Here is a 27,490-nt window from a genome sequence, read left to right on the forward strand (position 1 = left end):
TTTAGGTCTGGATGGAATCTGCGTTGACGCGGGATTAGAGTGCACATCGCCCTTTGTAGTGGAGGCGCAGAAGGACGAGTCGGCGGCGATGACTTACGCAGTCATTGGTAGGTATCGCAACGAGGCAGTGGCACAACGGTGCAAATATCGATGTCTCCGGTGTAAGTAGACTTCAGGAGGCATCAAGGACAGCCTGAGGGACGTAAACATCCGGCTCTACTCTGTTAGCTGGTATGGTGGCGCAGTTTCAGAGGAGACAGGCTAGGCGTAACTGGCGCTTCCACATTCATTTTGTGGTGGCTCAGTACCTGGCACTGTTGTTGGTGGGGAACGCCTCGGCGCCTCGGGTGCAGAAGAGAATGGAGACTCATGCAGCTGGGTCCGCTTCGCAACTGGCTCAATGTACATTGATGCCGGTGCAGTATCAGTGCCGGCTGTTTCCCTCGTCGCTCGGCCCAGTCTTACCCCAGCAGTGAGGAAGATACCCTCGCTGTCTCGGATGGAAATTGGTGACAGACTGTCACCGTGCCTCCACTGCTCCTGGCACTGTTTTATCGCCCAAGGATTACACGGGTCTATGATTTAGGACCTGATGTACGGAGCGTTTTGTTAGACGAGGGCACTGATTTAGATGCTTTGATAGTATCGACGTCATGGATGAGAACACCGAGAGAATTAATGGAGGCACCAACAGAATTGAAGAGATAATCGACTGTGGCCCTGGCAGCAATGGGAACCATGCACGTCCCTATCCCTCTAGCCCCGAAAAACGTGGTAGGATCGCAGGAAGGACACTCGCAGGCAGCGTGGGGCTGACCGAGGATAATAGACATAGGGAGAAAGGCGGCCGCAGTTTGGTTGGTAAGCCTGGAAACAGTGAGGTGATAGGAACCGACCAAAAAACAGGGCATAGTACTCACCGAGCGTCGATGAAATGTTCCCGAAGGGAGACCCTTGTAGGGAAAAATTATTTGTGAAGTAAAACTTCAAGTGTTTCTATGAGGAAAAGTTGTGAGAAATCTCTCATAGCGCTCCTGAACGTGAGGCAAACTGCATTGCGGAAAAAAGAAGACTGAAGGGAGACCCCTGTGGACATAGGGATCATAGCATGCTGGGCATGCTCAGTGCGCCAGTGTCAGTCAAAGCTTTCTAGAAACTTTGACAGAAAAAGTTTTCCATGACAGTGCTCCGTCCAGTGATGTCACCCATAAATATTAAAAAAATCCAAATAAATACATGTGAGGACTACCATCCTGCTTGTCCTGGGAGAAAACATTGATTCTCTGGATATTTGCAAACCAAGAGGAAATTCAGTTATATTCATTGCATTAACATTTCCGTTAAGTCTGAAGATTCTGAATGCCTCACTTTCAGAGTTCTATTATTATTGGAATGAGGGGCTGTGGTGGGGAGATTTTCCCAAAATGCTATAATGCCTCAAATTGACAGCAAAGTACAGTACCAAGAAAGGAAAAGGCCAAATCAAACTCAAAATGGCACCAGAGGAACTTCCTGCTACGGATTCCAATAGAACAGGCATAATACAAAAGACTGCATAACTATTCTAAAACTAAAGAACCACAAAGTGCTTTAGAAAAGATAAAACCAGTCATTTCTGGAAGGAGATGGAAAATAAATTATGGCGGATACAGCAAAATTAAAAAGAAAAAGTAACAGGTAGAAAATCATAATGCATTAAAAGAGAAGATAGAGGCTAGTGAACATAGGAGGATGAGCAATATTTGAATAACTGCATAACTGGAAACTTGCTGACAAGAATGTAAATGTTAGAGTATGAGAAATGGTTGCTTAAAAGTTAGAAAGTCCAAGAGGTAGTTGATAAAATCGTGTTTGCTCATTGAGTAGTTGTGGAAAGGAATAACAGTAAAAATCCAAGGCTGTGCTTTAAACTATACATATAAAAACCTGCATTTTACAGGCTTACAAAAAGGAGCAACAAATTTGAATAGGAAAAACAAAGCACACTACTATTTTAAGACTACTCAATAAAAAAAAGTCTCTCTCTAATAGAAAAATATGACTCGCTTTAAGAAAAGGTGCTCTGTGCAGTACTGTACTTTACAAAGATGAAAACCGATGGCCCATGTTAACTAAAAACCTTTATCCTAAAATGGGAGGAGGTAGAAGCCTTCAAAAAAATAAATTACTAGAACGTTGGAGTGATTTCATTTGCCATTAGCAGCTATGAGAACTATTCAATATTGGAAAGGTGGGATATAAATAAATATTGTATTTTATTGAATCTGTCAACCTGTAACTTGGATCTAAATTAGCTGCAACTCTACTACCAAAATCAGATTCATCCTGAAAGACTTGAATACAGAAAACTGACAAGTTACCTCTGAGTTATAAAATATCTTACGGACACCTCTCACCAGTCAGTTTGGTGCTACTCTCCCCCCAGGGGGATACAGAAAATGGAGACTGTTATGGAACACTGATGTGGCATGCCTGGACAGTTAAGTGTGTGTCTACGTTATGCTGAGAGTTCTGTGCAGGACTGCACGTTGCTGAAGAAGAGGTCCATTGGAATGATGTGAACCAGAAAGAAATCTTCAAGAATTCTAGAACTCCCGCCTAGACTGGGAAGTGCCAGACAGATTATCCATCAGGATGCTTATTACCAAAATCAATGAAAGCAAAAAAAAATTAAATAAAAAAGTTGTAAGCATTTTCCCTGCCCCCAGTGGCTTTAATGGCAGTTACAAACTCTTTACCATGGCATGTCTCAGGTATACATTTATCCATAAAGAGGAAGAACATCCTGTCTACCCCCTAAGAGACAACAAATACAGACTGATCACTTTTTTGCCAAGCTACAATGAGACAGTCTGTGTTTTCACACGACCTTTTCGGCCAGAGAAATAGAAATGTGGCAATTTTTATTTGTAAAGCTACCCCATTTCAACAGTATTTCAATCAAAGATGCAGAGAGAAGATTTGGCATGCCTTTATAGTGGGATTGTGGACATTTTTCTGGTCTGGGTATAACTGAAGCCAGCACCCCAGTTTCCAACTCCTGGTTGCTATGCTATTTGGGAGGAAAGCATCATTATGCAACATTTTTGCTCCGCAATAACATATGACTATTTTGTGAGACTGTGGTAAGACTTCTGGCCTTGGGGGGCAAAATTTAGTGTTACGAGACCTAAATTTTGTAGCATGTGATGAATCAGACAAACACTATAGGGCAAAATCTAGCAACTTACATTTTAGCCAAGGAATCCACTATGTGTGTAAAAATTGACTAATGCATGACAAAGTTTCAGTGTGGAAAATCCTCTCTCACATCCTCATAATTCCCTGTCATATATGGATTATATATTGGTATTGCAGGGAATTTTGTGTTTCAGCATATCAGACCATGTACCTCTTAGTCTTAACTGGAGCTTCAGTTTTATACTATATACTGATAAATTTGTACAATTTCTTACAAAAAGCTGGGATAGATACCAAGCATAAACAAGAAGCAGTCTTATTTTGGGATGCTTCTAAGGCAGTAATAAATGGGGGAAGTACAGAATATAGTTCAAAAATGAAGGAAGGGACATAATGCTAGACAAGAAGTGACAGCCAAGTTAGACAAGGTAAAGGTAAATTGGTACAGTGGTTGCACCACTACAAACAAGCTTACATAGGGATGGAGACAAGACAGGACACACTGTCGACAACAGATGCTCTGTACTGACAAACACCTAAAAAATGCATTTATAAGAAGAAGAAAAATAAAGTATTGGTAATACATTTGGTGTAATATTAGCACTTCTCCATTTGAAAAAATTAAATAAAACAAAATAAAGGCAGGAAGGGAAACCAGAGATTCAGCTGCTGCCTAGGACACCATCACAAGGAAAGAATTGGGGGGGGGGGGGGGGGGGCGGCCCTCTGACAGACCCCAATTGAGTCAGGAAAGGAAGAAGCTTCCAGGGGAGATAAAATAGTATCTCTTTACTTGAACAGATGTGCAAATTATCAGGTTACCCATACACTACAGATGGCGATAAACTACTGGGAATTATGTATATGTCCAGCAGGGGCTTTCTCCTTTCTTCAGGGGCTAATTTGTGCCAAAGTAACTGTTTCTCTTTAATCAACAAAAATGCTAGGAATACACTGGCTCAGCAGAGCAGAGCTACTCACCAATTAAGCAGGAAGCAACGTTAACGACAGTACCAGATAATTTAGTAGGATCAGAGTTTTGTGGAAAAAGCAATGTTTTGAGATGGAATGGCTCTTCTTCCTCCGTTAAGAACCCTGCCTGGGATCCACTGTTGCTCACAGATTCATTATTATCCACCTCATCTGTTGTACTGGCCATCTGGTATGCCAGATTAGGCTGTCGAGGTTGATATCTGAACAAAAAAATAAAGAGTATCACAAAAACTGAAGTATAGCATATCATGTCTTGTTCTGTTATCACACCCTTTCCAATAAAATATGTATGCTTCGGGTTTCCCCACATTTTGGAGGTAATTTTCATAGAGTTATGCGTACAAATGTTAGCATATAGGTGCATAAGTAGTACTCCTATAACCCATATATTACAAAAGTCTAAAGTGTGTGTATACTTGTTTCGTGTGCAAACACAGTTAAGTCACCAAATAATATATATGCTTTATTTTTTCTCTCATACTTAAGTATTAATTTAAGAAAAGTACAGTATCTCTCATGTTTGATAGAATTTCCAATCCACATTCCAAATAGCAATATTTGAATCATGTAACCGAAAATTTATTGGCACCTACTAGATCAGTGGTTCTCAACCTTTCTAATGCCATGACCCCGTAATACAGTTCCTCATGTTGCGGTGACCCCTCACCCCACCCTCGCCCCGCGAGGGCAGGGCGAGGGTGGGGCTTTGGTCATATGGGGGCGGGGTTATGGATGGGGTTGGATTTTAGTGCATACTTATTTATTATGACATTTAAACAGAACCACCATTCCTCATAAAACAATAAAATTAAGAAACATAAAGCATCAGTTATAATAGTAAAACCATACTAATAAAAGAATATTTTAAAATTACTGATAAATAGAATTTCTGTTAATTAAAATCATATACATTTTTATAATTTCCCAAACACCAATAAAATATTTCAAAACAGCACATATATCAAATAACACACAATAATTAAAACTAATAAGGATTTTAAAAAGCCCCTGCTGTCCATACATGGGAGCTCTTGATTTCCAGTCACCCTGATATTGTCGAGGATTAGGTGGTTATCCTCTCTCTCTCTCACACATACTCACATGTCCATTCTCTCTCACACATACACTGTCACATACATACACATTCATGCTCTTATACCCACCATAACCTCTCACTCTCACAGACACTGATACACTCTCAGGGTGTAAGACACTCTCTTCCCCCCCCCCCCCCCCCCCCCCCCCACTCACACACACTCTTACTCCCCTGGATTTTCTCATACACACTCATGCTCTCACTCTTACTGGCTCCCTCACAACCTCAGAGCCTCTCAGATAAAACTCTATGCAGCAGAAATAATGCTGAATGTTGAGAATTGTGTTATGCAGACTAATCTGGAAAATGCACTAATTTCTACATGAGTCATAATGAATCAGTCCTCAGCTGCAGGTTTCAATTGATTATCCTGGCTCCCTTTAATTTAATGTTTGCCAAATACAGTTCATGTGTAACAGCAATCCTAATTCTCCACCAGATCAAGCTGATTTCACATCCCACTTCATACTTTGTCACCTCCAGCTGAGTCAAACAATTAATCTAATTACTGCCACTGATGCCGCATGGCTATTGGGGAGGCGCTGATTGCTGCTATTGGCACTGAAGCCCATTCTGCTGCCTCCTCTGTGCAGGCCCCCTGGGTTTCCACTTCCTCCATGTTGATCTCGTACATTGTGAGATCCGCCATAGAGAAAGTGCTACTCTTGCACATTCCCAAAGATTACATGTACCAATCAGTAAAAAGTAATTTATTTTTTTTTACATCTGTTTCCCTTTATTTTTTTGCCATTTCCTTTTATATTGCCTTTTTTTCTGTTTCTTTTCTCTCCACCTGTCTTCTTCCCTCAAACACACAGTCAGGTTCTCATTCTCACATGCATTTCTCTCTCAAACACACATACACACACAGGCTCTCACTGTCACATGCTCTCTCTCATACAATCATTCATACACACAGTCTCTCACTGGCACAGGCTGTCAGTCTCACACACAGGCTCTCTCACACCCCCACATGCTGCCTTGCTCAAGCACAGGCTCTCACTGTCACATGCTGTCTCTTTCACACACACAGAGGCTCTCACATGCTGTCTCTGCAAACACACACAGTCTCTCAATTCACTCTCACACACAATCTCTCAACACATCTCATACTCGCACACACCTCTCTCTCACCTCTGGGCCTCTTCTTTACGGGTTACCACAGGATAGGCTCTGCAGCGGCTCTGGTCTTCTCGGGCCGCGCAGCTCCTCTTCTGCACGTGGCTGACGCGCCTCCTCCTTCCTGCCCGTGCGGCTCCGGCAACATTTGTCTTCCGGGGAAGGGCGGGCAGGAAGGAAGTAGGAGGAGCACCGCGACGCGCTCCCTTTTGGGGTTGGAGGAGGCAGGTCTCCAGCTTCGCCCCGCCTCCCCGCAGCAGCCGTGGCGCCGCGGACCGGCAAAAAACCCCAACGGCCCGGTACTGGTCTGCGGACCGGGCCGTTGGGGTCGGTCCGCAGATCAGTTTTGGTCGAACAACCTGTGTTTTGGTCGAACGACCAAAACACAGGCGACCCCTGTGTTTTGGTCGTTCAACCCCCGCCGGGGTCGCGACCCACAGGTTGAGAACCGCTGTACTAGATAATTTATAAACCAATCCAAACTTATTTACGTGCCTATCTGTAAACCGTTGTGATGGTATAATCACTAAACGACAGTATAGAAAAGTTTTTAAATAAGGTAAAAATTTTTTTTTTTTTTTTATATACCTTACCTGAGCTCAGCCCTTACTGGCTGAGTACAGAGAAGGTCTCCGGCTGCAGTGGGGAGAGGGCATCTGCCGTCACCGCCACGCTCTGCCTCCTGCACCTGCCGCCTTTAAACCACAGGTGGCAAACTCCTGTCCTCAAGGGCCACAATCAGGCCAGGTTTTCAGGATATCCACAATGAATATGCATGAGAGAGTTTTGCATACATTGGAGGCAGAGCATGCAGATCTATCATGCATATTCATTGTGGTAATCCTGAAAACCTGGCCTGTTTGTGGCCCTCGAGGACTGGAGTTTGCCACCCCTGCTTTAAGCTGTACAATCAGCCAAGTCCACACTGTGAAAACCCAGCTACTGGACCAAGGCACACCTCTGAGGGACCACAGAAATCACATCAGGAATTCTCAACTGGGGAAAGGACCATCTGGTATCACCGCAGGAGAGTGGGGCTTTTCCTTCTCAATTTAAAATTCTCCTTCCAAATTCTGAAGCAATCCCCATAGGGAGATGCATGTCCACCATCTGTTGGCGATGGAGAATACGGGCATGTTGGGGTCACTGCAGGAGTGTATATACTGACGTCAGCTTGCTCAGTCTCCATCTACTGGCAGGGGAGCATAACCCACTTGTCCCGAGTCCATCCTGTCTATACGCTAGGACAGTAGTGTAACAAAAAAAACCAGAAGCTTGGCTCAGGGCTAAAATGGTAAAAGGAAGGAAAATTAGCTAGGGAGTTTAGGAAAATCCTCTCCTTTACTGAAATGAACTATAACATAGAATTCGCGGAAAAATAAAATAAACTGAAAGAAATCCAACTCCGTGGAATGGCGGGCAGGTTTTGTCCTTGGAGAAAGCAGAATTGTTTACCTATTCTCCAAGGACAGCAGGATGTTAGTCCTCACACATGGGTGATTATGTATCTCCAGGCCGCTCCCAACCTGAGCAGCAGAGAACAGGTGCCAACGTGCATAACTAGAGCTGTGAAAACTGGGGGGAGCAGACCTGCATTCAAGGGCAGGGCCCCCGGTAGAAGTTGGAGTTTCATGGCTGAAACAGATTATGGAGGACTGGCTGTCCAAAATGACTGTCATGTCAGCCATCCTTATCCAGGCAATAACGGGAGGTGAACGTGTGAAGGGAGCTCCAGGTTGTCATCCCTGCAAATCTCGTGAATGGGGACAGCCCACAAGTGAGCCACCAAAACTCACATGGCCCTAATGGAATAAGCCTATACGTGACCTTCAAAAAGCAAGCCTGCTTGAGCACAGCAGAAGGAAATACAGTCCACTAGCCAAAGGGATAAGGTCTGCTTAAGCACTGCAATCCCCAACTTATTTTTGTCAAAGGAGACAAAAAGCTGAGTGGACAGGCGGTGAGGAGCTGTCCGTTCCAGAAAAGGCCAGAGCTCTTTTACAATCCAGGGTATGCAGTGCTCACTCACCTTAATGAGTGCGCGGCCTTCGAAAAAAGGAAGGCAGGACAATGCACTGACTGAGGTGGAACTCTGAGACCACCTTAGGGAGGAACTTCGGGTGCATACGTAGGACCACCTTATAACAAAATTTGGTGTAAGAAGGGTATGACACTAGAGCTTGCAGTTCACAGACCCTGAGCACTGAAGTAACCACTACAAAAAAAAGTGACCTTCCAGGATAGGTACTTCAGGTTGCAAGATCGCAAGGGCTCAAATGGAGCCTTCATGAGCTGGGACAGGACTATGCTGAGGTCCCAGGAGACCGCTGGGGGCCCGAGTGGGGGGCTTAAGTTGTAGCAAGCCCCTCATGAACCACCCCACAAGCGGATGGGTGGAAATGGAGGCACCATCTCTCCCCCGGTGGTATACCCTGATGGCACTAAGGTGAACCCTCACCAAAGAGGTCTGCAGTCCAGAACTGGAGAGGTGCAATATGTAGTCCGAAAGCTCTGGTGGGGAACAAGAGAAGGGGATCCAGTCCGTGTGTCCCACACACCAAGCTGAAAACAGTTTCCACTTGAGATTGTAAGATTTTCTCTTGGAGGACTTTCTGGACTCCAAGAGGACTCGAGATACACCTTCCGAAAGGCCTAGAGCCTGTACTGTCACCCGATTAACATCCAAGCCGTGAAAGACAGGGCTTGGAGGTTGGGGTGGCAGAGCCTGCCCTGGTCCTGAGATATGAGGTCCTGAGCAGTCCCCAACTGGATCAGAGGGTGCGAGGCCAGCTCCTGGAGAAGTGGGAACCATACCTGGCAAGGCCAAAAAGGAGTGACCAGGATCACAGTACCTTGGTCCTATTGGACTTTTGGAGTGTTTTTGAGATCAGTGGAAGGGGAGGGTAAGCGTACAGCAGACCAGTGCCCCAGTGAAGGGAAAAGGCATCCGGCACCGATCCTCTGTTCGCCCAGGCCCAGAATCTATCCACTTTCTTGTTTTCTGTAGAAGCGAACAGGTCCAAGTCTGGGGTCCCCCATAAGCAGTTCACTACCTCTTGACTGAGGGACCACTCATGAGGTTGGAAGGCCCTGACTCAAGGAGTCCACTAGGACATTGTCCGTCCCGGGGAGATACACCACCCAGAGGAGAATGCCGATAGAGGGCCCAAGACCAGATCTGGACTGCTTCCTGACAGAGTGTACAATCCTGTTCCTCCTTGCTTGTTCAGACACCACATCGCCACATGATTGTTGGTCTAAACTAGGACCACTTTGCCTTCAGGGCGTACCGGATTGCCCATAATGCCAGGACGTTTATCTGGGATTGCACATCCTGCACGGACCAAAGACCCTGAATGTGAAGGTCTGTAACATGGGCTCCCCAACCTGTGTGAGATGCACCTGTAGTGAGGACAATCTGGGGCTGCGGGCTGCAAAAGAAGGGCACCCCTGTTCCAGATTGGATGGGTTCGCCCACCACACAAGGGATTGCTGGAGGGGAGTGGTAATCAGGACACAAGCCCAAAGAGTTTGGGTGGCTTGACACCACTGGGAGCATAATGTCCATTGAGGCCTGCGCATGTGAAGCTGAGCAAATGGCGTAACGTGCACAGTTGCCGTCATATGACCCAGAAGTCGTAGGAACTGAATGTGCTAAGACATGGGAGCAACTGGAGAATATCCGAGCAGGGCAGCCAGAGTCTCCACCCTGTCCTGAGGCAGAAAGGCCTTCTTCTGGACGGTGTCTAGCCTGGCCCCGATGAAGTTCAGTTGTAACGATTGCTGTAGATGGGATTTTGGATAGCTGACAAGAAATCCCAGAGTTTCCAAGACATGTATTATGACCTGCAGGGAAAACAGCGCCCCTTGCCTGGAGTCGCTCTTGACAAGCCAACTGTCGAGGTAAGGGAAGACATGAACCCCCACTACTGCCAGGCATTTTGTGAAAACCCAGAGTGCTGACACTAGCCGAAGGGCAGTAAGTGGTACTGGTAGTGTTTCCCTTCTACCAGGAATCACAGGTACTTCTGATTTGCCAAAAAAATGGGGATTTGAGCGTATGTGTCCGAGATTGAGGGAGCAAAGCTGTTGCCCGCCTTGAGGAAGGGAATCAAAGTGCCCAACGAGACCATTTTCAACTTTTCTCTGACCAGAAACCGGTTCAATGCCCTGAGATCCAGAATGGGACGAAGGACACCAGTTTTCTTGAGAATCAGGAAATATCTGGAGTAGAACCCGTCCCCTTGCTGGCTTGGTGGAATTGGTTCAACTACTCATGCCATCAAGAGGGCAGAGCGCTCTACTTGAAGCACCTGCTGGTTCCCTACTTCTTTCCACCGTGGACCCTGAGCAGAGCGGGGTGGAAATGCAATTTTTACCCCTGCCTTACGATGGATAGGACCCAGAGGACCAATGTAATTGATGTTCACCGATCTGCGAATAACTGCAGGCGGCCCCACCCACAGGGGGTTTTCACCTCATGGCAGGGGAAGCTGGCTCACACTCCGTGGCCACTAGTCAAAATCCTGCGATGGGGTTTTGTGGCGGGGCTGGAATCAGACAGGGCATATAAGGTTGCCGTGTCCTTGGTCTTACTGGAGGCCGCTGAGGTCTTGGTCTAGATGCCAGCAGGTAGTACTTGCATGGCCAGTAAAAAGGGTGCCTAGGATACTGTCTAGGAGGCTTTTTGCTGGAAGGCTGGGTATCTGAAGTACTGGCTGACAACTGTCGACCTCTGCATCTCAGGTGGAGAGGGTTCTGAAGGGAAGTCCTCCAATTCCTCACTGGAGGAAAAAGATGCCTCCCCTTCCCAGGGATCATAGGGGGCCTCCCCTTCAATTTGAACGTCTAGAGACTCAGAGGGTAGTGCGCCCACCTGCACTTTAAGCATCAAGCCAGGGGGCCATGCAGGCCCCAGTGGAATCAAAGACGGAACAGATGGCACTGGAAGGATTTGGGGTCACATGGGTGCCGATGGATTTACCACTTTCGATAGCACCAGGGCCCCCGATGGTACCGGTCCAGAGGGTCCCAGGAGTGCCAGAGGTTGTCAGGTCATCATGCGCAAGCGAGGTGCCATTGATGCAGACAACCCTTCCTCGTCCGAGGAATCACTCACCAGAATAGCAACCGGTGGCAGCAGCAGCAATGCTCCCCTCGACTGCGAAGGGGCTTGGGGCATTGGAGCTGGCTGCATCGGCAGTATACTGAGCAACATATCCAGCCGCACCATCGGAGTCTGCTCTTGCAGCGGTCCCGGTGGAACCAGAGGCTCAATGCCCTGCAGGGCCCGGCCGACCACCAACCGTATGTGCCTCTCTAACTCCTCCTCAAAAGCTGCTGAGAATAGAACGGCCTGAGGAGAAGGCGGTAGTGAGATTGGAGCAACACCAAACTCTCTACTGGTGCCGGTGGAGGCCACCGATAGTCCTCGGAAGGACCAGCGGGAATCGCTTCCTCCACACAGGACTGCTTCAGGGGAGGCACCAATGCAGTCCATGCCTTCACGTGGTCTGACTTGGAGGAAGAAGAGCGGTGTCAGTGCTTCCATGACTTCTCCCGGTGCTATGTCCTTGTCTTCCCAGAACACTTTTTTTTTTACCCCTAAATGGTTCGGTTCAGCTGTCTCTTTTACAGACTTTATGTATTTAAAAAAAAATTATTATTAGTTTTTGCTTCTCAGGCAAATTTATCCCATGTTCTCTTACCCCTTTATTCCCTTGTTAACATGTTTTATCTGTTCCATGTAAAGCGCCATGCATGGCGTATATTTGCGTTACACTGTGAACCGATGTGATATCCTGGATGAATGTCGGTATATAAAAATTTTAAATAAATAAATAAATAAATAAATAAAATTCTTTCTTGGCCTGCCTTATTAATGTTTTACATCTAACTTGCTAGTGCTCATGCTCTTTCATATTTCCCTCATTTGGATTGGCTTTCCTTTTTTTTTTTTTTTTTTTTTTTTAAAGATGCAGTTTTAGTTTTAATAGACGCTTTTACAGCACTATCTGCCTATGCTGGCAATCGTCGGGTCTTTCTTCAACCTTATTTAATGTGTGAAATAATCTTAAAAGCCCAGATAAAACATTTGTCAAATTTTATAGATTTATGAGCACCATTTTGAAGCGGCTCCATTACTGTTACCACATGCACCAAATTCTGCATTTTACCAAGAACTAGAGCTAAAAAGTAATTATGAACCAACTGCTCCATGAAGCAGTCATTTATAGATTTAGAAACTTTATCTTCCTAGCATGCCATGATGAGACATTCACCCAGTCAATATTGGAGTAAGCTGAAATCTCCCATTACTATTCTGTTGCTAATTTTATTAGCCTATCTAAACTGTTAGTATTTCAAAGTCTGTTTTATCACCCTGGTCAGGTGGGCAGCAGCATACCCCTCACTCCAATACTTTCTCAGTCATACAAGGAATTTCTAGCCATAGAGATTCCAGGGTGCAGCCTGATTTCTGCAGTACTTTTATCCTTCTTGACTGAACCATCCTTAACATATAGTGGCTCTGCCTAACAAATCTGCTTCATTTTTTTTTGATGGGGTTAATAAACATGTGGATAATGGTGAACCGGTAGATGTAGTGTATTTGGATTTTCAGAAGGTGTTTGACAAAGTCCCTCATGCGAGGCTTCTAAGAAAACTAAAAAGTCATGGGATAGGAGGCGATGTCCTTTTGTGGATTACAAACTGGTTAAAAGACAGAAAACAGAGCAGGATTAAATGGTCAATTTTCTCAGTGGAAAAGGGAAAACAGTGGAGTGCCTCAGGGATCTGTACTTGGACCAGTGGAAGTACAGATGTGGAAAGGAAATCGACAAGTGAGGTTATCAAATTTGCGGATGATACAAAATTATTCAGAGTAGTTAAATCACAAGCGGATTGTGATACATTACAGGAGGACCTTGCAAGACTGGAAAATTGGGAATCCAAATGGCAGATGAAATTTAATGTGGACAAGTGCAAGGTGTTGCATATAGGGAAAAATAACCCTTGCTGTAGTTACACAATCTTAGGTTCCACATAAGGAGCTACCACCCAGGAAAAAGATCTAGGCATCATAATGGATAATACTTTAAAATTGTCGGCTCAGTGTGCTGCAGCAGTCAAAAAAGCAAGCAATGTTAGGAATTATTAGGAAGGGAATGGTTAATAAACCAGAAAATGTCATAATGCTTCTATATTACTCCATGGTGAGACCGCACCTTGAATTCTGTGTACAAATTCTGGTCGCCGCATCTCAAAAAAGATATAGTTGCGGTCGAGAAGGTACAGAGAAGGGCAACCAAAATGATAAAGGGGATGGAACAGCTCCCCTATGAGGAAAGGCTGAAGAGGTTAGGGCTGTTCAGCTTGGAGAAGAGACGGCTGAGGGGGGGATATGATAGAGATCTTTAAGATCATGAGAGGTCTTGAATGAGTAGATGTGAATCGATTATTTACACTTTCGAATAATCTAGGGGGCATTCCATGAAGTTAGCAAATAGCACATCTAATCAGAGAAAATTCTTTTTCACTCAACGCACAATAAAGCTCTGGAATTTATTGCCAGAGGTTGTGGTTAGTGCAGTTAGTGTAGCTGGGTTCAAAAAAGGTTTGGATAACTTCTTGGAGGGTAAACAGTGGAGTCCATTAACTGCTATCAATCAAGTTTACTTAGGGAATAGCCACTGCTATTAATTGCATCAGTAGCATGGGATCTTCTTAGTGTTTGGGTAATTGCCAGGTTCTTGTGGCCTGGTTTGGCCTCTGTTGGAAACTGATTGCTGGACTTGATGGACCCTTGGTCGGACCCAGCATGGCAATTTCTTATGTTCTTATGCCCTATCATTTCAATCTATTTTCTATCCTGGTATCACTATGTTCTATTGGTTATTGTCGTTCCACCAGATGCCTATTATGTCTATATCTTCATTTACATTTTAACTCTACATTCTTAATTTTTAGATTTCTGGTATTTAGATATGGACAACTCAATCTATGATTTTTATTCCTATTCATAACCTGTTTATTACCAACTGATTCAGGTGATTTGGCATCATTCATATTTATCTGCTCATTTAAATGCATCTGAGCTACCTCAGCTTTTACCACATCTAGTCTATCAGGATACTCTTATTTCTCCTTTTTGAAGATATCTTACTTCGAACCATGTGTCTTAGAGAGACTGTCAGTTTTACCTCATGATTTAGTTTAAAAAATGCTCATCTTAAGTCATGGGACCTCTAAGAGAATGACACCTATCAATCAGATATTTTTACACACAACCCCCCCCCCCCCCCCCCCAGCTTTCTTTATGTAAACAAAACCTAGAGATAGTATATAAAAGGGGACCAGGCAAAATTCTTCACAACTGTTGATGTTTGGAGAATTTCTTAATGCATTATTTGGGAAATTAACAGGCTTCACATCCAGGAGCAAATGCCATTCAAAAGATGATAACATATTGCATCTCACAGACAATTTAGTTCTAATGCAGTATATATACTGCATTGAGCAAAGTGCAACACATCAAGAATAAGGAAGAACAAATTAAAAATAAACAATTCTACAGGATTATTTTTTACTTGCTTGTAGGAAGAAGTAACCTGTTACAAATTCACAAAACCTGTACATAAATCTACTTCTCACATTCCTAGGATTCTCACACATTTTATACCTTAGAATTAAGACGCAGGCTGCAACCAATGAATAAGCCAGCAGTGTGCCAATGGACATCAGATCTACAAGGTCTTTCAGATCAAAGAGGAACGCCATAACCGCTGGAAGGGAAGAATGGAATGTTTTGCAACAGTTTTTCTATTTCTAGCTATATAAATTGTAAAACAAAGGCACACAAAAAATTATCTGACCATGAAAAGAATAATTTTAACCTGCTTCTGACATTGGAATCTACATCTTAAATTGTTTCCTTGATAAATTAAGAATGACATTTTTGCTATTTCTATAAGCAGTAAATTTCAACTGGAGGTTTTGATTAATACACATGCTAGACAAAAGATTTTTGTCACAACAGAATGCCCCAAGTACTCAAATCCACGTTCACTAATATATCATTACTATTTATAAAGTGCTACCAATTCCTACAGTGCTGTGCTGGCACATTGCTGCATACTACAGCCCTGCTAATATTAGCTATGCCCTTAACACTGTTCAGTGAATACTATTATACATTTGTCTTTGTATGATATTTTTAAAGGTATCTCAACTCAGATGATTCAAAATTTTGCCAAGCTGCTCCCTCCACTCTACTTATGTATAATGCATTTCAATTTTGTACAATACACATTAAACAAGAAAAAATAATTTTCACATATAAATGCTTTAGTTGGAGCAAATAAAAAACAGTTGCTTCAGTAGCATATGTATCAGTTTTCATCAAATTAAACTGAAAGGATCTTGAGGAACTAAAGTCCACACTTACTAAAAACATGATGTGCATTAATCTATATTTGTGGCAAAAAAAGGGGTTTATGTTACCGTTATTCCTTGTTTATCCTAATCTTTGTTTCCTTCGTTAAATATTCTCTTTTTTTAAAAAGTCTAAGTTAGCCTTTATTTGGAATTATGACAATATAACATTCTGCAATCACAGAGTTAATCTATTTCAAGTCATTTTGTGGTTGTGTGACAAAGCAGAGTGAGGGTGGTTATTTCAGTTACAGGCCGATGGAGCCGGTGGAGCGCCCTGTTAACTCGCGATTGGACGCGCGTTTTCAACGCGCTAGCTTTACCCCTTATTCAGTAAGGAGTAATAGTGCGTTGAAAACACGTGTCCAACCCCCCCCCCCCCCCCCGAACCTAATAGCGCCTGCAACATGCAAATGCATGTTGATGGCCCTATTAGGTATTCCCGTGCGATTCAGAAAGCAAAATGTGCAGCCAAACCGCAATTTTACTTTCAGAAATTAGCGCCTACCCAAAGGTAAGCATTAATTTCTCCGGGCACCAGGAAAGTGCATAGAAAAGCAGTAAAAACTGCTTTTCTGTGCACCCTCCGACTTAATATCATGGCAATATTAAGTCGGAGGTCCCGAAAGTTAAAAAAAGTTAAAAAAAAAAACAAAAAAAAACCACATTTGAAATCGGCCCACGGCTTGAAAACCGGGCGCTCAATTTTGCCAGCATCCGGTTTCCGAACCCGTGGCTGTCAGCGGGTTTGAGAACTGATGCCGGCAAAACTGAGCGTTGGTTGTCAAACCCGCTGACAGCCGCCGCTCCTGTCCAAAAAGAGGCGCTAAAGACGCGCTAGTGTCCCTGGCGCCTTTTTTTGCCGCGGGCCCTCATTTGAATACAGAATCGCGCGCATAGGAGAGTGGCCTGGGCGTTCGCCCACTCTCCCGCAACTTTTACTGTATCGGCCCATTAGTGAGTTACAAGCTGTCAAGAAGGGAGAGTTAAGATAAATGGACACACAGATGCAGCATCTGAGCTATATTAATGATAGGAAAGCAATGAAAAGAAAACTAGTAATTTGTTTCTTTACTAACTTTGCCATAATAGTCTAGGAATTCTGGCTGCGAGTCAAGCATGCATAATTAACTCCAGTTCTGCTGGGTAAAAGTAACAGTGTTCAGTTCTGCAGGAGAGTCAGTGTTAAATGTATTAGTTAGCAATAATGGTAAAACTCCACATTCTTTTTCTATTTGTTGCCTGCAGATTTTTCTTTTTTTTTTTGCCTTCACTGCACATCCTTAATAAAATTTTTAGTTTGTTAGCACTGTGTCTAAGACTGATAAGTAAGCTAGATATACTAAAAGTACTTGAATCATCTAGCAATGTATGGTCTGACTGCATTTCTTAGACCGTGTCTTCTCTCTTTGTGGGGTTGCAATATCCCCAGAAATCAGAGAATAGCTTGTAAGCAGGGTACTTACCCAGAGACAAGTGGGAAATTACCAGGACAGAGGTCAGTAATGTATAGTGCTTGCTGGGATCAAGTGGCTAGGGGGTTTAAATCTTAATAGGTATTAGAAGTAGTACAGAGGTGTTGCTTGACAACATTGTTTATCTGCAGTACAAACTAATCTCAGTAGGGTCTATTAACTAACAATGTGCATTAATGAATTTTAGTAAATATATCCCTATTATTGGTTCCAGGAGCCCTAAGGACTCACCTGCAATAATCCCAGATGATAGTGTAGCTATTATTGGAGTTTTTTTCTTTTCACTGACTTTGTCCAAAAATTTAAATAGTAGCCCATCTTCTGCCATAGCATAAATTATCCGAGGCATGGGAAACATGGCACCAAGAAGACTAAAAGAAAAAGTGAGCATGTACAATAATATATTTTATTTAGTGCTTTTTTATACCGACATTCATGATCAGATCATATATTGTTTTACAAGAAACAATGGGGCAATAACGTTAAACAAATATAGCGAAAAGTTACAATAAAACAAAGGTACTCGAACTGGGAGGAGGAAGAGCCAGAGGCATGAGTAACTCAGAACTAATTAATATCATATATATAATATCAGAATTAGGGTACATCGACTAGTAGACCTTGGAGTGTCCCGTAGAAATAGCCAAGTCTTGAGTTTTTTTCTGAACGCCAGGCGACAGGGTTCTTGTCTAAGGTCAGGGGGGGCATAGCGTTCTAGATGGTTGGCGCCGCTGTCGAGAAGGCTCGATCTTTGGTGGATGAGTGGAGTGTGGATTTGGCTGGGGGAGGGTGTAGCGAGCCCTTGTAAGCTTCTCTGATGAGTCTAGAAGAGATGTGCAGCATGAGTGGGTAGTGGATGTCTATGGGTGTCCTGTTGTAAATAGCTTTGTGAATGATGGTGAAACACTTGTGTAGGATTCTAAAGCTTACAGGGGAGCCAGTGCAGATTTTTTAGGATGGGTGTGATATGGGTGTGATATATATTAATAAAACATAAGCTATAAAGTATAGTTAAAAACCACATATCAGAATCTTCTTTGCTCATTACAATTTCTATTCTAAAGTTTTCCCAATACAAGTCAGGTCAGTAACTTAGAGCCACCATAGAGGAGGTGACCCTTAAAACACTTCAGTCTGGCGTACAGTCTTCCTTTTGACATCCACATGTAACTAAACATGAAGTTCAAGAAAGCAGTTAAATCATGGCTTTTTGTCAGGCCTATGTTAACATCTACTACTGCAATTATTTGCTGGGACTTGCTAATTTTGTATTTATCCTATTATCTGTGCTTGTTCTATTTGTTCTGATTATATGTACTCCAATTGAATTCTATGGATGTTTTTATTGTTAACCGCCAGGATGAACTGTCTTACAGGCAGAATATTAAATTCAATAAATAATAATTCTATTACTGTTTACTAAATAACTAATGGCCAGATATACTAAGCATTTTGCTCAAAGTCAAAAAGGGAAAATCCCCTCTGGCCATAAATGAAATGTGACTATATAAATACAATGATTTCATAGAACTGCTGCCGGCATGTTTTTGTGCCAGTTAAAACTTTTAAAGGATTGCCCAGTCAGTGTACAAGATGGAGAGATTCTGTGAATTTCCAGCATTTTGATGACCTTTGAAAACCGTAGCCCTCCATCCCCTTCAGTTTCTTTGTTCCACATCATTCAACCTAGAACCGCCAGCAGCCAATTTTTTGTGCTGGTGAATGCTTCTCTTTTCACTTGTCCTGATTCATCGTGAGGTGCTTTGACTTCTACCTGCACTTTGACAGTTGCACTGGTGATTCCCAAAATCAGTGCATCTCCCTCTAACCCAGGGGTGGGCAATTCCGGTCCTCGAGGGCTGCAAACCAGTCGGATTTTCAGGATATCCTTAATGAATATGCATGAGAGAGACCTGCATACACACTGCCTCAGTTGTATGCAAATCTATTTCATGCATATGGATCCATCTGAACCGACCAACTATTGTCCAGTCTCTAACCTCCCATTCTTATCTAAAATCCTTGAGAAAATCATCAACAAGCAACTCACAAACTTCTTAGACGAAAACCTACTACTCTTCCCATCCCAATATGGCTTCCGTAAGAACCACAGTACAGAAACCCTTCTAGTAACACTCTCTGATTCGATTCTAAAAGCTCTCAACTCTGGTCATTCTTACCTACTGGCACTTCTTGATATTTCTTCGGCATTCGACACGGTCAACCACAATACTCTCCTATGCAGTCTAGCACAAATTGGCATTACAGGCACTGCCTTTTCCTGGCTCCAATCATTTCTGTCGGACAGGACTTTCAGTGTTAAAAGACAGCAATATATCGAAACCCAGAAAACTAGCTCAAGGTGTTCCTCAAGGATCCTCGCTCTCTTCTACTCTTTTCAATATATACCTTTCTCCTCTCTGTCAGCTGCCGGTGAAACTGGATCTTCCACACTTCATTTACGCAGACGATGTGCAGATCCTAATCCCCATCAACGACTCACTACCTAATGCTCTAAAAATCTGGGACACAGCTCTGGTGGAAATAAAAATTCTCCTTACTGAAAACTACCTTGCAATAAATACAACCAAGACAGAACTCCTCATCATCTCTTCACACAATAACCCCTACTCTAAATCTACCCCACATGCATCATCAGACTCCCTCAATTTACAACAAGTCCGCAGCCTTGGCGTTATCATTGACAATCAATTCTCTTTAAAGAAATTCATCACAGCTACAATTAAAAACAGATTCTTCAAACTACACACTCTAAAAAGAATCAAACCGCTTCTTCATCCATACGACTTCCGAACAATATTACAAGCAACTATTTTGTCAAAAATAGATTACTGCAATACCATCCTACTAGGTCTCCCTAAAAACACCATACAACCATTACAGATGCTTCAAAACGCAGCTGCTCGCTTACTTACTAACACCCACCGCCATGAACACATCACACCTGTGCTCATGTACCTTCACTGGCTGCCGGTAGCTTCAAGGATTCTATTCAAAGTTCTCGCCCTCATCCATAAGTCGATTTACAACCAAGATATGCAATGGTTCTCCGATCAATTCTTATTCCACACGTCAAAGAGACCAATAAAAAAAATACACCAAGCCAAACTTGCGTCTTCTTCACTTAAACACATCAAACACGTTGCTACAAGAGACCGCGCTTTCACTATTGCGGGAACCAATATCTGGAACAAAATGCCCACTGACCTGCGTCTTGAACCCTGCCATAAAAAATTCAAGCAGAACCTCAAAACTTGGCTGTTCGAACAAGCATACTCACAATGATCTTCTCCATTTTCTGAAATACCTATTACTTGTTCTGCTTCTCCAACAGATCATTTGGGATTATATTATTATTTTCAACAGATGATGATTATCTAAGTTAATTTGATTAGTGCTTAACTATGTCTTTAATTTGTTCTTAATTGATTTATTATGTACACACGAGTTTTTTTCTCTTTTGGATTGTAAAGTTTGTTGCTGATTTACTGTTGATTGTGAACCGAGGTGATATTATTAACGTGCCGCGGTATATAAAAAACTTCGAAATAAATAAAATAAAATATTCATTAGGGGTATCCTGAAAACCCGACTGGTTTGCAGCCCTCTAGGACCGGACTTGCCCACCCCTGCTCTAACCCCTCCTATCCCTCCAATTCCACCTGCTGAGAAGTTATGTCATTCACCAGCATGAAGTCCATAAACATCAAAAGGAGCGAGTGCTGCTCTCCATAATCAATATTTAAGTCACCACGGAGATGCAGGAAAGATTAAATCAGTCTCAAGGCATCCAAATTTTAAGTATGCAAAAAAATTTTTATTCATCAAGTCGGTAACTCCATTGCTCAAAGGTACAGAATTTACCCTGTGTTAAATAAATTCTGTACCTTTGAGCAATGGAGTTGCCGACTTGATGAATAAAAAATTTTTTGCATACTTAAAATTTGGATGCCTTGAGACTGATTTAATCTTTCCTGCATCTCCGTGATTCACCAGCATGAAAACATGCTATCTGGTATTCTAGGGTATGGAGCAAAAACAGAAAGGGATGGGAGGCTAAAAATTTCAGAAATCAAAGGTCATCATGCAATTGTATTATTAGTAATGACATGTAAGTCCTTAAGTTCACTTTCCCATGGAAGTGGGTACAGTGTCAGGTATTTGTATAAGGCAGTAGGTATTTGTATAATAGGCCGGTATTGTATAATAAGAATTTTTATAGGAGATGTATTTGTATAAGGTAGTAGGTATTTGTATAATAGGCCGGTATTGTATAATAAGAATTTTTATAGGAGATATGCAATATATGTAGGCTCAACTTGAATTATACTGTTGATATGTACCATACTGAGTCATAAATGATTAAAAGTCATTGAGCTGCAATCTGCTGCAATCATGTATCCTATTTACATTTCTCAATTGCATAACAATGTGCCTGCTGCAGTACTAGTGAAACTGTACTTTGATGCTAGCAGCAAAACACCTTAATACCGGAAAACCATCCATCCTGTTGGGAGATTTCAACCTTCACGTGGATGTCCACCCGCGCTCTACCAACTGCGAAACACTACTCTCCTCCCTCAACAATATGGGGCGGATTTTAAGAGCCCTGCTCGCCTAAATCCGCCCAAATCCGGGCGGATTTAGGCGAGCAGGGCCCTGCGCGCCGGTGAGCCTATTTTACATAGGCCTACCGGCGCGCGCAGAGCCCCGGGACTTGCGTAAGTCCCGGGGTTTTCTGAGGGGGGCGGGCCCAAACCGTGCGGCGTTTTCGGGGCGTGTCGGGAGCGTTCCGGGGACGTGGCCGCACCCTCCGGACCCGCCCCCAGGTCGCGTCCTGGCACGCTAGCGGCCCGCTGGCACGCAGGGATTTATGTCTCCCTCCAGGAGGCGTAAATCCCCCAACAAAGGTAAGGGGGGGGTTAGACAGGGCCGGGCGGGTGGGTTAGGTAGAGGAAGGGAGGGGAAGGCGTTAGGGAATTCCCTCCGAGGCAGGCTGCGCGGCTCGGCGCGCGCCGGCTATACGGAATCGATAGCCTTGCGCGCGCCGATCCAGGATTTTAGCGGCTACGCGCGTATCTACTAAAATCCCGCGTACTTTTGCTGGCGCCTGATGCACCAGCAAAAGTACGCCAATTCGCGCGGTTTGAAAATCTACCCCTATGGGTTTTAGACAAATAGTCAATGAGCCCACCCACAAGGCAGGTCATACGTTAGACCTTATCTTCATAAACGAAGGAATATCACCCCACACCATCCCAACTTGTATACCGGTACCGTGGTCGGACCACCGAATCATCTCTGCTACGCTTGAGATCAAGGAGCACCCCCCACAAACAACACATTCAATTACTATATCAGTTAGGAAACCTTGCACAGGAGATCGGCTAAGCGCACATCTAACTACAGAACTAGTGCATCTGGACCTATCAGAAGCCAACTCTGCCACAACATCATGGATCAACATCACCAACAAGGTAGCAGATCGAGCGTGCCCCATAACGACAAAATCCCTCAATCCTGACAAAGATAACAGAAAACCTTGGCTCACGCCTGAGCTGAAGTCGCGCAAACAGGAGCTCAGGGGTGAGGAACACAAATGGCGAAAAAGCCCATCTACAACAACCCTCCTCTCCTATAAAGCATGCCTAAACTCATATAGAAACGACATCAACAAAACCAAGAAAGAATTCTTTTCCAAAAAGATACACCACTTCATCTTTGATTCAAGAGCTCTATTCTCCTATTTATCTGCACTCACTAAACTGACTACACCCATCATACCAGATGAACAAGCCTCTAACAAAGCTAACGAACTGGCAGTCTTCTTTGACAAAAAAATCTCCACACTCGTCACCCCCCCCTAAAAGGGCCATCGCCTCTGCCCAATGACTCAATCATCTCCAGCTCTCAATCAGTGCATACAACCCCAGCGGCTCTCGATACCTTCGAGCTAACATCCACCCTAGAAATTGAGAACATCCTCAAGAAAATAAAACCATCGTCCCATCCTTTAGATCACATTCCATCCAATCTGCTGAGCTCCATCCCTAATATCATAGCTAAACCCGTCGCAGACATCATTAACTGCTCGCTCGCGCAAGGCCATGTCCCTAACCAACTCAAGCTGGCAATGCTCAAGCCTCTCCTCAAAAAACCCAACCTTTCCACTGCAGACCCAACCAACTTCAGACCCATTGCAAGTCTTCCGATGATCGCCAAAATTATGGAGAAAATTGTAAACAGACAACTTTCAGAATACTTAGACGAAAACAACATCCTTACCACAAACCAATTCGGTTTCCGCAAGACACGGAATACCGAATCACTATTAGCCTCACTGACTGACACCATTCTCTTAAACCTGGAAAAAGGTCAACCTTGCCTCCTCGCACTTCTGGATCTCTCCTCAGTGTTTGACACCGTAAATCACTCGTGCCTCCTACAGCGTCTGGTCGACATTGGCATCACAGGATCAGCGCTAAACTGGTTCAAATCGTTTCTAGAAAACAGGTTTTACAAGGTAAAAATGAACAAAGAATCTCACCCCATTGAATCCAAGATGGGGGTACCACAAGGATCATCCCTTTCACCCACTCTTTTTAATATCTGCTGCCTCTTTGTCATCTTCTAACCAAACTCAAGCTAATACACTTCCTATACACGGTTGACATACAAATACTCATCCCTATAGCGGAATCTCTACACAAAACTATGTCATACTGGAACAACTGCCTCACAGCAATAAACAACCTATTTGACAGCCTCAACCTGGTTCTAAATACTAACAAAACTGAAATCCTCCTTATAGCGCCTGAAAATTATGTCCCACCTTCAACGGCTAGCCAATCTCTTGTCACCTACAAAGACCTCACTTCGCCACAAGTAAGAGACCTTGGTGTACTCCTAGATAACAGGCTCAACCTCAACAAGTTCGTAAATAACACCACAAAATAATGCTTTTTTAAATTGCAAGTATTAAAAAAATTAAAACCCCTTCTACTCTACAGAGACTTCCACCTATTTCTCCAAGCCATTATACTCCCGAAACTGGACTACTGCAACTCACTCCTTCTGGGCCTTCCCGCTAGCACCACCAAACCACTTCAGATGGTCCTGAACGCTACGGCCAGAATTCTCACAAACACCAAAAAAGGGACCATATCAGCCCCATCCTCCAGCACCTACATTGGCTACCTATCAAATTCAGAATTCAATTTAAAACCATTATGATGATACCCAAGGCCCTACATAATATCTCTCCTCTCAACTTAACGTTTCAACTTCAGCTACACATCTCCAAGAGACCAACTAGAAGGGCCTACAAGAACATGCTACTCAATCAGCCGGCAAAAACCTCCCTGAGGAAACGCGCACTATCCACAGCCGGCCCAACACTCTGGAATGCACTCCCTCCTGACCTTCGCAGTGAACCGTGCCACATTACATTCAAAAAGAAGCTTAAGACTTGGTTTTTGCACAAGCTTTCCGGGAGATCTAAGAGCCGGAAGAATACCACACATGAATAGTCTGATCTACCATCACCTCCTGTATATAGGTTGCAGATTAGTTAAATTGCGATCATGAACTAAACATGTTTATTCTCTAAGTTCCTCTATTCCCCTTTATGTTATTTGTTTACTTTTTATTTGTATTTGTATTTGATTTTTTGGTTTTTGTTTTATGTTTCAATGTAAACCTCTTATCGAGGAGTCAGTTATTTACTTGTAAACCGGTGTGATATGTATATATTATACAGGAACATCGGTATATAAAAACTAAAAATAAATATATATAAATGTTAAAAATGCCATCAAATACCTGTAAAAACAGCTGTTAAAATGTGAAAGATTTTAATTTGTACCATAAGTAATTCTTACGTTTTTTTTAGATTATAGAGCCTAAAACATACATTACATATTTTCGTGCACGTGGCTGTTCTAGGGTGTTAGCCCCTTTACAGTTTTAGATTTTATTTTGAAATAAACAAGATGCAGAATTATCTTTACTTATTACACAGCACCAATTTTTACACCAAAATAGTTTGTTTTCTTTCAATTATAGAGCCTGAAAACATAGTGCCATAAAAAACGTGCCGGCAGCAATTCTAGTCAGAAAAAAAATTGGCAGTTCTAGTGTTAAAAATCAAAGGTAAGTCTAAACTGAGTGTTTTCCCTCATGCTCTATGGATCATCAGTCAAAAGCTCCAACTCTCAGTTTTCGTATAATTACAAATGCAAAGTGAGGCTCTTCCCAAATTTTTGTATTCCAGTAACCAAACACATTGGACATTTATTTTAAAGAAACTATATCGTGTGTTTTTTTTGCTAGTAAGATCTGTTAATTATATTAGATTAGAAACTTCCCAGAAAAAGAATGAAAATCACAATGCAAATATGCATATGTAATTTTTTTTAATGGATTTCTAGATTCCCATTGCATTGGTTACAAAATCCTAAATACATTAATAGAACTGCTTAACTATCAATTGGAATATTTTTTTCTCGCTTACCATAAAAAGAAATAGCAATAAAAATACAAACTGGGCAACAGAGGGGCAAGACACTGAGGTTTTACTCTAGTGGAAACATTTGCTCCAGCTTTATCAATAAAAGTATTCCGGTATTTTCACTGGGATAACACATTAAAGAAAAAAAATGCAGCAAAATCTTTTGATAGATCTAACCCAATAACTTTAAACCTTAAAGGGACAGTCAGTGTTATGCGCAGAATACACAAACTATGGAGTCTTCTGTTGATCTCAGGTGACAAAGCAAAACACATCTGCTATTGAAGACAAGTTGAGACCTGGAGCAGTTACAGGACCTCACCTGGTAGAGAGGGCACAGAGTGAGCCAATAGCCACTAAATATTTTGCACCATCCCATCCTACATACGTAAAAGCAGCAGGCAAAGGGCTATTCTCATTCAACAAGTAGTAGGGCATCATGAGGGTGAGAGCAGCAGATACACCAAAATAAGCAAAGAAGCAGATCAAGAGTGATGCTACAATGCCAATTGGAATGGCTTTTTGAGGATTTTTTACTTCTTCACCTAGAAACAAAAACACACAGAAACAAAGATGCTGAAGGCCATCATAAATATGCAGGCTCATGCACAGACACTGATATATAACCTAGCAAGGCTGTAATAAAGCTGTTGGTCAATCTCTGCTTTTACACAACCCCCAAGTTTTTCAAGAATTTGTCAGCATCCAACAGAAAAATTACCAAAATTCAGGAGGTAAACATTCCAACTTTTTTGAATCTAGCAAACATTGCTCAATAAATTGCAATCTTACACTGTGCTCAGAAATACCACCTGCAAGCAAAATGAAAGCTCAAGATTGTCTAAGGCATTCCAAAAGGAAGCAAATAGGGCAGATTAGATTACTTTTATGGTTCTAATCTGCCATCATATTCTATGAGATTAGCATTCAAAAGATTTGTCTGGCTAACTTTTGGGCAAATACAGTAAAAATTGCGGGAGAGCAGGCGAGCGCCCACTCTCCTGTGCACGCGATACAGTAAATAAATTTATTTAAATTAGGCCCAGTGGTAAAAAGAGGCGCTAGGGACACTAGCGCGTCCCTAGCGCCTCTTTTCGGACAGGAGCGGCGGCTGTCAGCGGGTTTGACAGCTGACGCTCAATTTTGCCGGCGTCAGTTCTCGAGCCCACTGACCGCCACAGGTTCGGAAACCGGACGCCGGAAAAATTGAGCATCCGGTTTTCAACCCATGAGCCTATTTCAAAAATTTTTTTTTTTTACTTTTTTAAACTTTTGGGACTTCAGACTTAATATCCCCATGATATTAAGTCAGAGGGTGCACAGAAAAGCAGTTTTTACTGATTTTCTGTGCACTTTCCCGGTGCCCGCAGAAATTAGCGCCTACCTTTGGGTAGGCGTTAATTTCTGAAAGATGTGCGGCTTGGCTGCACATTTTACTTACTGAATCGCACAGGAATACCTAATAGGGCCATCAACATGCATTTGCATGTTGTGGGCGCTATTAGGTTCGGGGGGGTTGGACGCGCTATTACCCCTTACTGAATAAGGGGTAAAGCTAGCGCGTTGAAAACGCGCGTCCAAATGCCGGCTAACAGTGTGCTCCATCGGAGCGCACTGTACTGTATAGGCCTGTTTGGGAGTTAGCCGGACAAAATTTCCAGGGTT

General features: G+C 43.0%; 1 protein-coding gene across 1 annotated transcript in view; it reads right to left on the bottom strand.

Annotated features, from left to right (window-relative positions):
- The window catches only part of SLC7A1 (solute carrier family 7 member 1), a 161,629-nt gene that overhangs the window by 25,959 nt on the left and 108,180 nt on the right, over window positions 1–27,490 (bottom strand). Inside the window, exons 7-10 of the mRNA XM_029602620.1 lie at window positions 26,148–26,370; window positions 17,527–17,666; window positions 15,069–15,171; window positions 4,162–4,373 (exon numbers count right to left, since the gene is read on the bottom strand). Of these exons, the coding sequence (XP_029458480.1) occupies window positions 4,162–4,373; window positions 15,069–15,171; window positions 17,527–17,666; window positions 26,148–26,370 (678 nt within the window). The remainder of the gene's footprint in view (window positions 1–4,161; window positions 4,374–15,068; window positions 15,172–17,526; window positions 17,667–26,147; window positions 26,371–27,490) is intronic.

The sequence above is a fragment of the Rhinatrema bivittatum genome, chromosome 5, assembly GCF_901001135.1.
Source record: "Rhinatrema bivittatum chromosome 5, aRhiBiv1.1, whole genome shotgun sequence".
NCBI classification, from domain to species: Eukaryota; Metazoa; Chordata; class Amphibia; order Gymnophiona; family Rhinatrematidae; genus Rhinatrema; species Rhinatrema bivittatum.